Source organism: Ammospiza nelsoni, chromosome 2 (assembly GCF_027579445.1).
Source record: "Ammospiza nelsoni isolate bAmmNel1 chromosome 2, bAmmNel1.pri, whole genome shotgun sequence".
In the NCBI taxonomy this organism is placed as follows: domain Eukaryota; kingdom Metazoa; phylum Chordata; class Aves; order Passeriformes; family Passerellidae; genus Ammospiza; species Ammospiza nelsoni.
In genome coordinates this window covers 98,910,154-98,926,815 of record NC_080634.1, presented here as the reverse complement: position 1 = coordinate 98,926,815, position 16,662 = coordinate 98,910,154, and the positions used below count along the sequence as shown (strand labels likewise).

Genomic DNA, 16,662 nt, shown 5'->3' with positions numbered 1-16,662 from the left:
ACCTTTAAAATATTTCCAAGTAGTGTTTATTTTATGAATTACCATGTAAAATACAAGAATTTTAGTAATTTCAATGTTTCATTAGATTGTGTTAAGATACATTAAGAGATTATTGTGAAAGGATTCACATTGTCGTTTCACAAAAGATTCAATGAATACAATAGAGTTTCTAAAGATGGGACAGAAAAACATTCAGTGTATAGAGGGAATATATCTGAAAAAAGCCAAGATAAATGTAGAAAACTTGTCAGAATTTCCTCTACCTTTTTGCCTTTTTCTTCTTGTTGTACTTGGGATCAATTGAATTATAGCTTCTACTTTTATAGAATTAGGCAGTATTTCTATTACATAAATAAAATGCAATTCTAAAAGTACCTGTAGGAGCACCATATTTGTTTGTTATTGCTGTTCATCTTCACTGGTTTACTCTGAAATTTAAAAATATCCAAATTTATTGTCCTTAGATTTTTTTTCCTTCCTCTTAGATCATCAGTCTACTTTAGGTCAATAGATTTTAATCTACAACAAGCATAACTTCTGAGCACAATGAAAACTTTCTTGAGTTACTATTATTAGAATGATTGGTCTGTCAATGAGGTGGACAAGAGATATATTTAAGACTCTTTAGGCCAGGCAGTAGAACGCATGCTTCAGAGTAGGGGATTAATTTTTTTTTTCCTAGACAACCTCCTATTTAATGTTTCTGTTGCTTTTGCTCCCCCTTTTGCCATAATTGCGTGGAGAGGCGCGCACAGATGCCCGCTGCCAGCGTGTGATGCTGGAGCTGGCGGTCAGAGCAGCCCCACAAAGGAAGGCTTTTCAGGTCCCCCAGTGAAACAACCACTGCATTTTATTGTGCCGTGAAATTGGAAGTGAAAAGCCCCATGGCTCTTGCTGCTTAGTAATGCGGAATATGTCGCTTCTGATGGTGGTGGTACTGCTGGGAGGGAAATGGAAGGCCAGGGGAGAGAAACAAAGTAACGATTTAGACAAAGAGGGCCTCCCTTTTTTTTTTGTCCTCTCTGATTGTTCGGTGGTCTATAAAACCATAGAACTGTGGTGGATACAAGCAAAAAGAACATTTAGTTGCGGCTCCCTCATTCAGAAATGTATGTGTGAATTTGCAGGGTGATGTATAAGGCAAGTCATCTGTTATCAGAAGAGTTCACTAGTTTAACTCATTTATAAAATGGCAACAAAAAAATTGACTTTTCTTGGAGAGAACAGCGCTGCTCTGACAGACACTTTAAGTTGCACAGCAAGATGGTGTTTATAACAAGACTGTGTGTGGCTTTCTGAAGCTGCCTTGTAACAGATTGGAAGGGGAAAGTGCCAGCTTGAAGAGGCTTTCCCTTGTCTGTTTAAAATTAAAAGAATGATGTTTTCTCAATGGAAATTCTTTACATATATAAAATGTCAAAATATTTATGTTCACTTTTACTTTATAAGTATTATGAAATCACTAAAGCAAATGGTCAACTATTAGAAAATGAAAAGGCAGTTTATGAGAGAGACGTTTTAGTACATAAGATGGGCTTATTTTTATAGAATCATAGAGTCATTTATGTTGGAATAGACCTTTAAGGTCATCAAGTGCAACTATAAAGTTATCTGTGAGCTGAGCACTATCACTGCTGCTGGAAACAACTGGTGAAAATCCTTCCACAATTCTAATGTCTGGAATGGAAAAGCTGTCACATTTTGCAGTCTTGTGTTGTTTGTAGCAGTAAATCTTACTGTTATTTTTATTCTATCTGCATGGGAGGGTGGCAGGGAACAGTGACCTAGAAACAGTAGGGACGTACAGGTGGAAATTTTCTTGTTGCGTTGCTTACTGTGTAAGTTCCAGATGCAATCTTGGAGAAGCTTTAAAAGCATAAAGGAAAAGGTTGACTGATCTATGACAGATTGGTGGAACAGATGCAAACATGGCAAATCAGTTTACTGGTAAACTGCACAGCAGGGCTGCAGCCTGAAGAAAGTTTGGACAGAGAAGCAAAACTGCTAATATTGTTTAATTGAGGGAGCTCATTTCATTGTTCATTAATACAGTAGCTACACTGCCAAAGAAGTCTGTATGTAAGCAACAGCACAGAAAGAAGCAGGAAGGCACTAAGCAATTAAAGCTATTACCACTATCAGAAGGAGACTGTTACAGAGAGCTTCTTAATGTTTTTAAAGTATCACTCTTAGTTGGATTTAAAATAATTTATGCTCATTGCTGCAGTATGTATTTTGTGTGTGCACTTGTGCTCCAGGCTTGACTTGCTGCTTCATAGCATTTTGCCAATTCTATGCCTTAAATCTTGATGGGTGAAAACTCAGAATGTGGAGATTTAGAATAAGGGCTAGGAAAGGGTTGAAAAAAACCCCAAAGTAGCTGGCTCTTGATGCAGCACATAGAAGCAAGGTAACAGAAGGATAGGGAAATGGTCTTTGAGGCAACACTTGAATAGAGGTAATTAGAAAAACAATTTTAAGTCCATAGTAGGTTGGTAGGTGAATCAAAGATGTGAAAAAAAGAAGGGAGTATAAGAGAGTATTATCTCTGTAGCAAAGAAGTGGTGGTGGAACACCTATGGCACTGAGAAAGAGCCAAAATATTTTGTATCTATTCTAAGCATTTCAAAAGAACTCCAGGAGGATCAGGAATGCTGCTAGGGCATACCTCTTCATGGTGAAGGGTTGACATTCAAGTCTCTCTTCTAGAGAAGAACTCATTGCTTATACAAGAGGAAACAACTTCAACAGGGGAGAGAAGGCTCCATCAAATACTCTTATGTTTAGGAGATTAATCTTGAATGTAGGAAATTTGAGTTCAATTCCATGTTTCAAAATCAGGCAAAATAAGATCTCAAATTGTTCTTTGGTGACTGTTAAACTTCAGGTTATGAGGCAGAAAAAGAGAAGAAAGTACATATGCTGGTTTCATATGCTGGTACAAAACTTTGTAAACAAATTTTGACAAGAACTGGTCAGGAATGAACAAATGTTTGGGAGCCAACTTTCTGTTGACATTGCTGGCCATGATTTTGACTAGGTAACAAAGAATAGAAACATAGAAATGAGTCTTAGGATTATTCTGTCTTTTCAAACAAACACTTCTGCTGGCAAAATTTGACATGCCAGACAACTGAGCTATACAGATAGATACCAAGCTGTCAGAGTTGAAAATTTTTTTCATTCTAAAAGGATTATGGTTGAAAGTGCTACATTTCAGCTGAAGTGCAATAGTATGACTTCCCCTCTTTCTTTTTCTATTTTTTAATTTATTTTTTTAGTAGTAATTTACTTCTCAAATATTTAATGTCAAAACAGTTCCTTTTTCAACACTTTCAGTGATTCTTGCCTTTAGTATGTGTACAACTTTTATGGCACCTTTTACTTTCTGTTTAATTTTGGGAATTAACAACAAAGGCTACATGGACTTGCAGAATATTTGACCTGAAGTTCTTGGCAATGGTCTTGGTCTTTCTGGTGCCATAATTTTAGGAACAAAGCCTGTAATGCTACTTTGTATATTTAAAGGTCTGACAGACTTAACTGATATACTGTGACTAGCCCTTTCCCTATCTCTGTTCCAGGAAATACTGGTATTGTTCCTAGTTAGATCCTATAGGTCATAAGGCTTCCTTTATTTGCTTAGGGTATTGAAGGTACTCAGTAACTCAAATTGCTGACAGTTAATATTGTGGGACTGGCACCCTGATGCTGTGCACTGAAATGAACTGGGCAATTAAGAAAAATAAATGTTGCAAGCTCATGTTTTTGTTAGATAACCAACTATTGGCTCTTCTGAATATTTCCCTTACTCTAAGTCCTAACTTGATACTGGTAAGTTTGCATAACTGTGGAGAGTGGTAATGCCTGTCTCTGTGTGTGCTTTCAGTCCCTCCACACCCAAGTAAAATAAATACACACCAAATGCAGCTATTTGCTATAGCAGTTTAAAGTATGCTGCTCAACTTTGCACCCAGTTGAATTTCTCAGAAACGCTCCATTCTGCTCTGAAGTAATCATTTGAATGACCAGGCCACTCTCCAAAGTGCTGGTAACAGACAGGAGACAGTTGCAGCTAAAACTGCTGTAGGTTGCTTCACTAGCTGTGTTTCTAAGCCTTGTATGAGGCTGAGTGAGCAGGGCTGTACTCAAGGTTTTGACCACATCTCTGCTAAAGTAGCAAAATAGAGCTTCAAAGAAATGTGTCAGTGTATTCTCCTTCTCTTACTTATCTGGATATTATTTTGAACAATTTTTTTTTTTCTATGTCCTTCAGAATTTTGTAATTGGAAAATACATATAGGTATGTTCTGCATGGCTTGGTGAGGTGAAGGTTGTAATGGACTGCTATGAGACACTGACAGTCCCATCTGCAGAAACCCTTTCCTTGAGAGCACACTTCTTGGATGTGAAAACAGAAGTTAAACTTCTTAATGCTGGTTTAGAAATGCAATTTTAAAAAGTATTTCTTATCTAAAGTAAGTGGTACATCTTAAGTTCTGTATTTCACCTGCAGGTTGTATATGTCATCCTCATTAGATAAGAATTATTAAAAATAAATATCAGTAGCATATATAATATGTTTTGTATCTCTCTTATACAGTTTTGTTACTGTTTTCATAAGGGATATAGCAAAATCTGCCAGGAAATACCCTTTTGACTAAGGTCAGGGCTGAATAGCTTATACTCCCTGTTATGTTTTGATGTTAGTGCTCAAGACAAAATGCTGCATTCCTACAACCTAACCCTGGGCACTTTTAATGCCAAGTTGCTTTGCATGAGGTCCCATGAGAATTACCAGGGAAGATTTTTGGTGTGTCCATCTCAGATGAATCCCAACCTGCAGGTGCACCCTTGTGTGGTGTGTTACAATCTGATGTGATGGTGGCCATGTGGCTGCTGTTCCTTGTCCCTGTCAGTCTGTAATTGCAGCTCTAGGACCCTGGAGGTTTGTGCTTCATTGTTTTACCTTACAGTTGTTGAGGATTCAGAATAGTTAAGGTAGCTGTAACTGCACCTCCAACAGAGACACCATTCCCTTCATTTCTGTGCCAGCCATTTTGTTGTTTCCTTGTTATCAGCAGTAGACTTCTAAAATGTACAACACAATCATTGCTAGCCCTAAAGCATAAGATTAGACTGTCTAAATGTTGGTTACAAATGAAGGATTTTTCCTTTTCTTTATATATGGATATAAACACTCATTAATTAGAATAAAGTAGTACTTGCAGATGATAAATTCCACATTAGCAACCTGTTCCTTATCATCTATCCTATCACAATCACATCAGGATGTCATCAATACAGAACAATAAAAAACACATTTCAAGAAATCTAAAACCCCTTAACGATTTAAAACCCAGGACCTGGCTTTCATTCAAAACCAGCTCTACAATTAGCAATACTTTTAGACAGTATCAGCTGGATTCCCAGTGTACATGATAATGTCACAGAAAAACCCCAACTGTAACTAATTTAATTAAGACTTGATCCTTGAATACAAAATCACTCCCTTTCACCAAATCGTGATGCTCACTGACCTACAGGAGGGAAAAGAGGCAGCACAGACAGGGAACCATTCTCTGTCATTTAACCCTTTTGTTTATTCAGCTACAAGGGAAATATATTACTAGTGTAATTCTCATGAGAACCTTTTTAACATAAACAGAGGAGTAACTCCAGGTAGCCACATGAAACTACTATTTTACACAAAAAGATTATGTTTCACAGCTGTTTCCATTAGGCTTTCAAAGTTTTGAAGATATGTAGGCCTCTCCCAGTCTACATTGTGTAACTGTATTTAGGAGTTGGCTGTGGTTTAAACTGAGTAGACAACCAAGCCCCACACAGCCTCTCATCAGTTCCCCCCATGATGGGATGGGGGTAGAGATTCAGAAAAGTGATAAAGCTTGTGGTTTGAGATAAACAGAGTTTTATGGGTAAAGTTGTGCATCTGAACAAAGCAAAACAATTCACTCACTGTTTCCCATGAACAGGCAGGTGTTGAGCCATCTTCAGGAAAGCCAGGCTCTATCACATGTGACAATGACTTGGGGGGACAGAAGCCATCCCTCTGAATGCCCTGCCCTTCCTTCCTCCCCATCGTTATGTGCTCAGCAGGATGCCCTGTGGCATAGGATAGATATCCCTCGGATTGGTTGGGATCACCTGTCCCTGCTGTGTCCCCTCCCATCTCCTGCACCCCCAGCCCTCCCTGGTGGGATGGGGTGAGAAGCAGAAAAGGCCTTGATGCTGTGTGTAAGTATTTTTAAGCACTGCTCAGCAGCATCAGAAACATCCCTGTGTTATCAGCACTGCTGCCAGCACAAATCCAAAGCATATGCCATTTTAATACTGTGAACAGAATTAACTCTGTCCCAGCTTAAACCAGGACAGAGCTAAAATGTCACAATATCACACCGAGTTCTAGAAAGCTGATGACTAGTGCTCTGATGATTCATTCTGCTAATGAGAGAGGAGAGGGAAAAGAGAGAAGCAAGAGGCTGACCTGGCATAAAATGGATCTCACAAAATGCTCAGAGGCTTCTTGAACAGCATACATCAACCTGCAAGCTAGTATGGCAGCTACTGATTCTGCAGTTGAACCCTTCTCTTGGGGTTCATGGATTTTTTTCAGACTGAGTAACTGATTTTTTAGATCAGCTTTACTGGTAATAGTTTATTTTAAACAAGACAGATGTGTTCAGGGGGTGCCTGACCTGATAGGGTGTATGAGCACCTGAAATTGCTGAAATAGCTCAAGTGCTGCAATGCCTCGTCTTTGGCACTTGGTCTCAAAGAAAGGTGCCCACAAGCTGAGTGCAATACCATGTGTTATACCATGAGTTACTCACATGGAGCAGTGCTCATGAGCAGCCTTTGAATCAGTTGAGCTGCCCAAGAGAGTGGGTATTGGAGAGCACTGGGAATGATCCACTGGGGCAATGAGATTTACCTACCTGCCTGTGCAGGATTCTTCATTCTTGAAATTCTTACTGCATATAGTCCTGTTGACCTTTTGTTGAGCTTTTAATTTTATAACATACAGTCACATCTGTGGTTTTTGGGGAAGAGATTTAAACTGCAGATTAAAAAAAAAAAAAAGGATCTTTAATAAAGTGTGTCTAACTTCAGTTTCAGAACCAAACACTTCTTTCATTTTAATATGCAGAATGCAAGTACTTCATTTTATACTCATCTAAAAGTTTAGGACATGAGTTAACTCAGGAGAGACAAATGTGCAAATAGATTTTTATAAAATGAATTGACAAAAATGTTGTACATTCCTCAAATGGGCATCCAGACTCCTAATATTTTTCACCAAGCTACTGTGGTATTCATTGGTTTGAACTATGTAAATGTCCATTTACTGTTCTTCAGACATCTCACAACCTGATTTTTGAGAAACAGATGCTTTTTAAACATCTTTAAGATGTTTTTAAACATCTTTAAAACATTAAAGATGTGTAAAAAGCCCAAATATCAAAATAGTTATTTCTCTCTTGCTGCCTGTTTCTGTTTTATGTTGTGTTTACTGCCCCTGTGCTGAGATTTCCATATTCAAAATCACTTTTCTCGTGGTTCCATTGGCTGCAATTGTATATTTAAATGTACCCATCACAAAATAATTATCTCTGGGACTGATGAACAGCATAGTCTCCTTTGACTCTGGGTAAATTCCTGACTCTGTTATCTAGGTAGTGTCTGATAGTGAGCAAATGCATTTTTCAGGTACTTGTTCTCATGCATGGCCAGTTATTAGGAGATTGTCCAGTAAAAGCTGTTTTTGTTTCTTTTTTTTTCTCCCAACCATCTAAGTTCCATATATTTAAGTTCCATAGGACAGCAAAGCACTTATATTGTATATGTATTATAAACATAAACCAATAATTTCTGAACTTGCTGTTGGAAGCAGTGGCAATGGTGAATTACAATGAAAAGGATAATTATAGTCCAGTTGTAATATTTAGATTCTGTTGTTTTTATGACAGATTGCATATGTCTTAGTTTCTACTCTGATGAAGTAAAAAGCCTTTTTAGACAAAAATATTGAGGATAGTCTCTTCTACTCTGACAAATAAGTTTTTTTGCTGTATAAAAGTTAAAAATATGTAATTTACAGCCATTTAATTTAAATATATTTTAATAAATATATAGTAATTGAATAAATATGTATTTCAGTACTTAAATAATGTTTTGCAATTCATTAGATTCTGAAAAGTGCTCTGTCGGTGCAGTTCTCTTCCACTCAGATCAAAGGCATCATTTCCTAAGCAAAAGTGTTAGTAGACTTAATTTTGAAAACCCCTTTAGTAACTAATGTAAATGGCATGCATCATATGCTGATCTCCTGGTTGCTTTATTTATAGATTAAAAATTCGAACAGAAAAGAATTCTCTAACATGGCCCTTAAATAAATACACATTTGTTTTAAAGATGAAATAAAAAATTCAACTCAAAATATTTTAAAGCAATCACAACCCATTTTCCTTGAATGAAAGAGTATTTTGCTCCTTGTTTCCGATTTTATGCGGTCTAAATACCAGCAGGTCTGTAGTAATATATTATGCATAGATTTGTATCTGTGAGAGTGTGTGCATGTACACACCCTCCGTCCCCTCAAATTTTGAGGGATGACAAATACTGGGGTGCTCTCTATTAGCAATTTTGGCTTTTGATACAATTACTTAGTAGAAAATAATCACTCTGCAGTAGTCTGGATGAGGAAATAAAGCCTCCAAGTTCCAGATTTAAGCACTGTGTTTGATGAAACAAGCCCTTTAGGAGGATTTGAGTTATCAAGGCCGCTGTGATTGACCCCCATGATCTACTGACCAGTGCCACTGTCCCCTAATGTTCAGTGCTGTGCCCCACATCTCATCCTGCCTCAGCAGGGCAGAGCCCACATGTGGTGCCAGGGCAGGGTGGGTGGTGGCTCCAAGGGACTAGTGGCACCTGCCAAATGGATGGCCGGGATGCTCCCTGTGCCACTGCCCTGCTGCCTGCTGGAGGTCTGCCATCTTCATGCCTCAGCCTAGCTTCTGTGGGCAGGTGGCAATGTCTGCAAGGTATTTTTTATTAGATAAAGTAGAGCCCAAACCAGCTGCTCTCTGCCCAGATTTCTCCTAATTCTGAATCAGATCACCAGGCAGTGGGAGGGATCTCAGCTCATTTTCATTTTAAGTCAAAGACTCAAAGGTGAGACTTGGATCCAAGCTTTCAATGTTTCTACTTCCCACTTTAGGGAAGTAGAATAACCTTCATAACAAGTTAGCCAAGAGAAGAAATGCACAGACCTGTGTTGTCATTATAGTGCAAGAGTTCTATTGCCATTACATTGCAAGGGTTCCATATTGCTAGAGTTTCATACCTCCTTGATGTTTCTCACAGATAGCTCCTCCAGGCACTGACTCTTCCTTGTCCTCACAGCAGCCAACTGACTCAAGCTCCCCTCAGCCAACCAATCCACTCTTTTATAACACTCTTCTTATTATTGGCTACAGCTGTGGCCTGTTAACATCAGGCCTGCTCCTAATCCTTAATAATTGGCTAGCTGCAACTCTTTAGGGGTAAGATTACTTTCTATACTACCTTTATTTACTTATGTTCTATTCCCCTACAAACCTGTGTTTGTGAGGTGTCTTCATCTCTGCTATTGCAAGGTTAATGGCTATCTCTTCAGCAAGACAGTTCCAGATCTTGGCACCTTTTTTGTTGCTAGTCTGCTAGCAGCTACTCCTCACCCAACATGGTGCCATGGTACAGCTCCACCATCCTCACCCAAAATGGTGTACTGATACAGCTCCAGTGTCTTCACCTGAAATAGTGCCATGGTAGAGCTCCACTCTCCTCACCCATCATGGTGCCATGGTAGAGCTCCACTCTTCTCACCCATCATGGTGCCATGGTACAGCTCCAGTCTCCTCACCCAACATGGTGCCATGGTAGAGCTCCAGTCTCCTCACCCAACATGGTGCCATGGTAGAGCTCCAGTCTCCTCACCCAACATGGTGCCATGGTAGAGCTCCAGTCTCCTCACCCAACATGGTGCCATGGTACAGCTCCAGTCTCCTCACCCAACATGGTGCAATCGTACAGCTCCACTAGAGGCAGGCTGTCGGCTTCTGCAGCTGCCCATGCTGCCAGGCTGGCCCAGTGCTCTGGGGACTCCTCATACAGCAGGAGTAGGGAGATTATTTTTATGTAAGTGTTTAGGTAAGTGTGTACCCTAACCAGAGTCTGTAAGAGTCTCTGCAGGCCTTATGACAGGCTCCATCATCTCTTTTCCTTGACGTATTCCAAGAGCAGTTGGACTGCAGGGTGCTGCTCAGGCCTGGTTCATCTCGTCCATCCTCCCTTGAAGATGCCCATTGTCTGTGCCCGAGGCAGAGCTTCTAGGGCCATTGTCTCTTGAGGGTGCCCGTTGTCTGTGCCTGCCCTGAGGCAGGAGCTGCTGGGGCCCAGTGAAATCAGCCTGGGCTGTCCTGAGCGGCTTTTGAAACAGAGTGCAGCCAGAGGAGGTGTCAGGTGCTGCAGCCTTATTTGCACTGGAGATACAGACTGGTACAAACACCTTGAACAAACCTGGCAGTCTTGGGCATCCGTCTCTCATTTTCTGCTTAAACCACTTATATCTCAGTAATTTTTGGACTAAATTCATTGAACAGGAGAACTGTAAAATTACATGACAGGGAATTGAGCTCATGTGCAGTATCTATACCACAGGAGGAACAACACTGTGGAATTAATTGAATTTACTGACTTCAGTGACATTTTATAATGTATCCTCTAATTAATCTGTATACAGCATGTGAATTTTGAAGAGCTAGAAACTGAGTCTAAAATATTAATATATATATATATATATATATATATATATATATTAAAAGAAAATGCTGAAGTGGTATCTTTTTTCTGAAATATGTAGCCTCTGTGACTAATGGTTTTATTACATTTTTAGGCTGTGTTGCTAGTAAGAAAAATGCTTAATTTTAAAACACTATTGTTTTTATTGATGATACAAGTGGACCACTGAGGTGCAGCCTATATGTATTCATGTTTGATTTTGAATAGCATAAATGTATATTGATCCAATCTAATACCGTGCATAAAAGGAAACTACATAAATACTGCATTGCATGTCAAAGGTCTTTAGTTTTGGTACAATAAGTATCTTTCCACTATTACCAGGAGGAGTAGGTATCATTAGCTCCCAACAATGCTAGTATTTTTCAACATTTTATGTTTAACAAAGGTAGAGAAAAGATTTCTGGATGTGAATTTAAATTTATGTTTCAGTTGTTGTAAATGCTCTTAACAGTGTGATTTTGCTTTATGCTGTGTGAAGCTTAGCTCTGTATCTCAGCTCTGTGTGTAACCATTGCAACAGAGGTTGAAGGTGAAATAATGATGATATGGTACTTGAAATAAGGTGATTTTGCTAACAGACCAGTGAACATTATCCATTTATACAGAAATAGTGTTTTAACCTCTGCTGAGTTTATTCCACAACCTGATGAAATAGTTTCTTGCTTGGGAAGGAAATGTGCCTGTCTACTTTAGGCTGGTCAGTGAGGAAAATATTTCACTTTCTTGTAGTTTAGAGTAGTGCTTTTGGCAGTCTCTGTGATCCAGCAACATGGTGTTGGTATTAAGACCTACATCCAGTAAGTTGGAAAGTAGGATGGCATAATAGACAAGTGAGTCAATTGCCTTGTACTGTAAGAAATACTGAAAATATTTCTTGTGATCTAACCATGACTTCTCATGACCTTGTTTTGACACCATGACTCATTGACACAATTTTATCCCCAGGAGAAGTGGATTATTAACTTCCTGTGGGCCGAAAAACTGGAGAAGAAATAAGGTTATTTGTGGTTGTTTATTTCATTCTCTTTCTGACACTTCTCTGCCTCCTGATTCTTCCTAGTGCCTGGAGCCCTGCAAAGAGTCCTGGGACCTGAAGGAAAACCATTGCCAAAGCTTCTGCGAGGTAGGTCAGCCCAAGGGCACGCTTTCTCACTTTGTTCTAGCAGCCTCTTTAAATTATTGGCTTCAAGGAGACAGCTGAAAACCATGGTATTTTGGCAGCATTTGCCTTTAGTTGAAAGGATACACATTTAAGAATGTAGCTATATTAATTTTGAGTTAAATTTTTTTTCTGACCAAATGATTTATCTGGACTTGTAAAGACTCAATCCAGTCACACATAGCATCTCTCAGAAGGTGCTCTGACATCCCTTCTCTAAGCTGCTATTTCTACCACTTGCCCTTTTATCTTTTCTGACCATGTGCAAGGAAGACAATCTTTGTTTAAAAGATAAAATGTTATTGTGTGAAAAATTCTTGTGCAGGATAGCTAGAACAGATGACTTTTCTGTATGTGAAAGTCAGTCTGATTTACAGAAGAGTAGTTCCCCAGGAGTAACTGAAGTTCAGAAGACTAATATCAAAATATGGAATTATTCAAGAGCAAATGTTTTGAAAACTATTTTTGCACCATCTATCACAATAATCTGTGAAGAAGCAAACTTGAATCAGTCAAACTAGAACAAAGAAGGAGATTTTTTATTAGATTTGAAACATGGCTCTGAGTTGGTGGAAGTGATCTGTTGCAGTTCTTAAGTGGTTTTTAGTTCAAAATGGAAGTATCAGCTTAATAGAAATTTGCCTTATTACAGAAAAGGTTCAAATATATTCAAGTCTATGAAAGTGAGTTCTTAGGAAGACTTTAATCTTTTCCTGTAAAAAAATAGAAATTACCTTACTTGATATAATGATCTTACTGGTACACTGATTTAACTCCTTCTCTTTACTGTGGACACTTTTTTCTGGTATAAGAGAATGTCCTATGTTTAAATTATTGTAAGCATCATGAAGATGATTAGAAAAAGCTGTAATTTCAACTAAAAAAATATGTGTTAAAAGGGATTACTAAATTACTGATCTATGTAGCTACCACAGAAGACAAAATAAAAGTTTCTCATGGAAACCAAGCCTTGCAAGAATTTTTTATCTCAGATTATTTGCTACTTTCGCAAATACAAATTCTAGAGTACTGTAAAAAAGCAGTTTTGGTGGATCTAATTTTTGTTGTTCTTGTATATCGCTCTTCACTCAGACTATGTGTTTCCAGATATGGGTGAAAATTTGTATAAAATTGGTTGAAAATGAAAACATTTGTAGAACACTGTTCTATTGTAGCTAAAAACAGTGAGCATCCTTCTTTGATTAGTGTTTTGTGGTTAAAGCTAAATTTAGAACTTCAAAGGCCCATAATGAGGAGCAGCACATTTAGCAGCTAACTGAAAAATGAGCTGTGAAATAGGGTGAGGAGGAGAAGCCTTGAGGACGTATTATGCCTCAGGGAGCTATAACATTTTTAATTAAGTAGCTGCAAATTTGTGATGTTTTAGGATTTGAAATTAGCTTCAAACACAAAAGCCCGGGATCACTTTCCTTTATCTCAGACTCATGCATACTCCATAGACATTGATTGAGTGAAAGAAGGCTGTTTTCCTGTGAGAGTGTTTTCAATCTTTCTGCATTTTGTAAAAAATCTGGAAGCAACAATTTAGCAATTTGTGTTTCTCAAAGTTCCTGCTTCATGTGTTACTTCTTATTTACCAAATGAGTGTATTACTGAATGTTAAAAGGGAACCTTATGTCTGAGGGACAATTTATCTGATTCCTTATTTTTGTTTTTGTTTTTTTTTTTTTTTCCCCTGTAAACTTAGTTTCCTACTCATTTAGCTTTTTAACTGGTTAACCATGGCATCAGGTGCATTCCAATGGGGAGAAAAGCAGGAGTGCATTTCCAAGAGTCACTGGGGTCTGTAGAAGGCATAGAGATTGCTAATTTTTGCAGCATTTAGGCTGGTTAAAGCCTGTAACACCCAAATCCATGCCTGAAAGCTTGGTTCAAGATTCTGGACTGTTCTGTATGAAAAATGGAAGAGCTAATGTAGGGATACATTCTTGTGCCACAGCGACTTTAGAGAATTGTCTGTGAAACACCTGGGCCTCTGTAATAGCCAAGGCTTCCTCGTTTCACCAGAAATATGGGAAGAGTAAAAACAAGAAAATAAAACATTTGAATATGGAAGAAGTTTTAGAAGTTACGTGCCTTGTTGGCTATAGAGAGTGGGTTGTAACTCCTGTGTAGGCAAGGAGCCTGTAAATCAGATCTGTCAGGGTGGAAGGTTTTTGGTTGCTGTGGTATGGCAGGACCAGCTGCAGACAATGCCACTTACATGCTGCAGTCATTCTGAGGGAATCACTTCAGCTGGTTCTGCACCAAACTAAACTAAGAGGAAATGTAATTTCCATGTCACACACCATATTCTCTCAGGGTTGTAGAAGCTATTTTAAATACTCTTTTAAGTGGACCTTGCAAACCTCTGAGTGTAACATATGCTGTGAAATGTCTGTGCATTGAAGCATCTTCTTAAATATCTAGGACTAGATTTCTCTAGTAAGTAGCATTCACTTTGATTTTTAATCAATATCTTTAAAGCTTATTTTAATTTTTATTTTCTGCTGATCATTTTATCAATAAATGCAGTTCCATGAAGAATTATACAATTACTACTATGCTGGCAAGAACATAAAGATGCTGCAAAATCTTGTCTTAGCCAACTTAGTTCAAACAGTATAATGAAACAACATTTCTCTTATTTATCTAGAATGGCATTACATCAGATATTGTGGGGAAAGTGTTGTAAAGTACAGAGAAAAGAATGTGGGGTAGTCCAAAAACAGCAGACTGTCTGACCATTGCTTCCCCTTTGTTTTGAGAGTGTTTTTAATCTGTCATTGAGCAACTTTATAGCCAGTCAATGTGAGGAAAACAAGGGAAAGCTGGCAGATATAAACAACACAGTTCCATTAAATATGGTGGTCTTACTTGAGGGAATTCATCATTCTGTACTTGGAATGCTTTTTCAGAAGTGGCTTGAATATATAAATATTCAGGGATAGTCTTGCAAGTCTTGCAAAAGCTGGAAATCTGAATAATCCTTTAGGAGGTCTTGGAAAATTTATAACATTTTTTCTTTGATGGGGTTTGGTTGGGATGTTTTCTTTTTCATTGTTCCTGTTGAAAACATACCCTTCTTCTGTTTTCTTTTTAGCCTCTTTTCCCCAAGAAGAATTATGAATGCCTAACTAGCTGTGAATTCCTTAAGTACATCCTGTCTGTGAAGCAAGGGGACTGCCCAGCACCTGAGAAGGCCAGTGGTTTTGCAGCTGCCTGTGTTGAAAGCTGTGAAGCTGATATTGAATGTTCTGGAGTGAAGAAATGCTGTTCCAATGGATGTGGTCACACGTGCCAAATTCCAAAAAATCTCTATAAAGGTAGAGATTATTAATATGTACTCATACTGGGCTAACAACTTCAGGCCATGGTGAAGTCTCCTGGTAAACCAGGACTCCCATTTGCTGGGAGTTTTTATGGATAGGAAGAAAAAGGAGAGGTACCTGTAGAGATGTGGCTGCACAGTGAAAGGGTGGAAAACCAGAGAGAAATGTTGCTTCAATTTCTGATTTTTTTCCCTCCTTGTGAAGCCCATGTCTGGAAATCTGTGGAATGTAAATTTGTGGCTGAGTCAGCTTAAGCAGAACAAGCTTTGCCAATTTAGGTGAAATCTCACTTTATTTGATGCCGATGAGAGAGAATGCAGCAGGAAAATATTTAATGGTAAACAGTTCAGGTAATCAGAAATAACATTTTTGTCTACAAGACAAGCAGATGGGACTACCAAGTAGGAACTGTGAAATAATCTGGTTAAAGAAAAATCAACACAGAACAATATAGTGCAAGATTATAATATCTGCATACAGATGTATATTAATTCATTATTTGAATCTAAGGCAATCTTATTAAAAAAATGTAATTGATTTGAGTCCTGAGATTCTGTGAATAAACCTTTTCTTTGACATCCTTAGAAAAGATAATATAAACCAAGAAATTTTTTGCTTAGACAAATTTCAGAGTTTAATTTACTGGAATTTAAAAAAGCTTTATATACTTAAATATTTGAAAAATGTTCTCCTAATGCAGAAAAATAAGCATTTGTGAAAAGAATATTCTTTTACCACATGCTTGGTGTTTTTGTACAAGAATAAAATCTTCTTATGTCAGTGATAAAAAATAAATATTATTCAGTTATTCACTTATTATTCAGATAGAGTGGGCTCTCTGTGGGAGTCTAATCAGCTGAACCCTGATCTAAGCTCCAGGCTTAGGTTTGAATCCATGCTTATTTCCAAATGTGGATGGAAACATATAAAATGGGTGAAGAAGATGGTGAATTTATTTTTAAGTTAATTATTTTAACTAAAATGTTAATAAATCTTTTTCAGTGTGTTCAGAAAGGAAACTGTCTTGTCTGCAGGATGCTTTAGAGCAGCCCCTTTAAAACTCTAAGGAATTGGTACACACCAACATATAGCACCTTTCAAAATGAAAGCTATTAAAATGGATCACTTACTTGTTTCTTTTGTCTTACTGAGACAAATGACCAGAGTGGTAGAGAGGCATTCATGTTGTGTGTGTAATGATTTACGCGTTCAAGCTCCATGCCACAACTGCAAAGCATTCCAGTAAATATAATAACTGGAGAAGGTAAAAACAAGCAAGCAAATAAAACAAGATTAGATTCT

General features: G+C 38.0%; 1 protein-coding gene and 1 long non-coding RNA gene across 2 annotated transcripts in view; one reads left to right on the top strand and one right to left on the bottom strand.

Annotated features, from left to right (window-relative positions):
• ANOS1 (anosmin 1) overlaps positions 1–16,662 on the top strand; it is a 133,463-nt gene that overhangs the window by 58,398 nt on the left and 58,403 nt on the right. Inside the window, exons 3-4 of the mRNA XM_059465949.1 lie at positions 11,930–11,992; positions 15,132–15,354. Of these exons, the coding sequence (XP_059321932.1) occupies positions 11,930–11,992; positions 15,132–15,354 (286 nt within the window). The remainder of the gene's footprint in view (positions 1–11,929; positions 11,993–15,131; positions 15,355–16,662) is intronic.
• LOC132070398 (uncharacterized) lies at positions 271–9,427 on the bottom strand. Its single transcript, XR_009417973.1, has 3 exons — positions 9,371–9,427; positions 6,960–7,081; positions 271–428 (listed from the first exon to the last, which is right to left on the bottom strand). It is a non-coding gene; the product is annotated as an uncharacterized LOC132070398 (long non-coding RNA).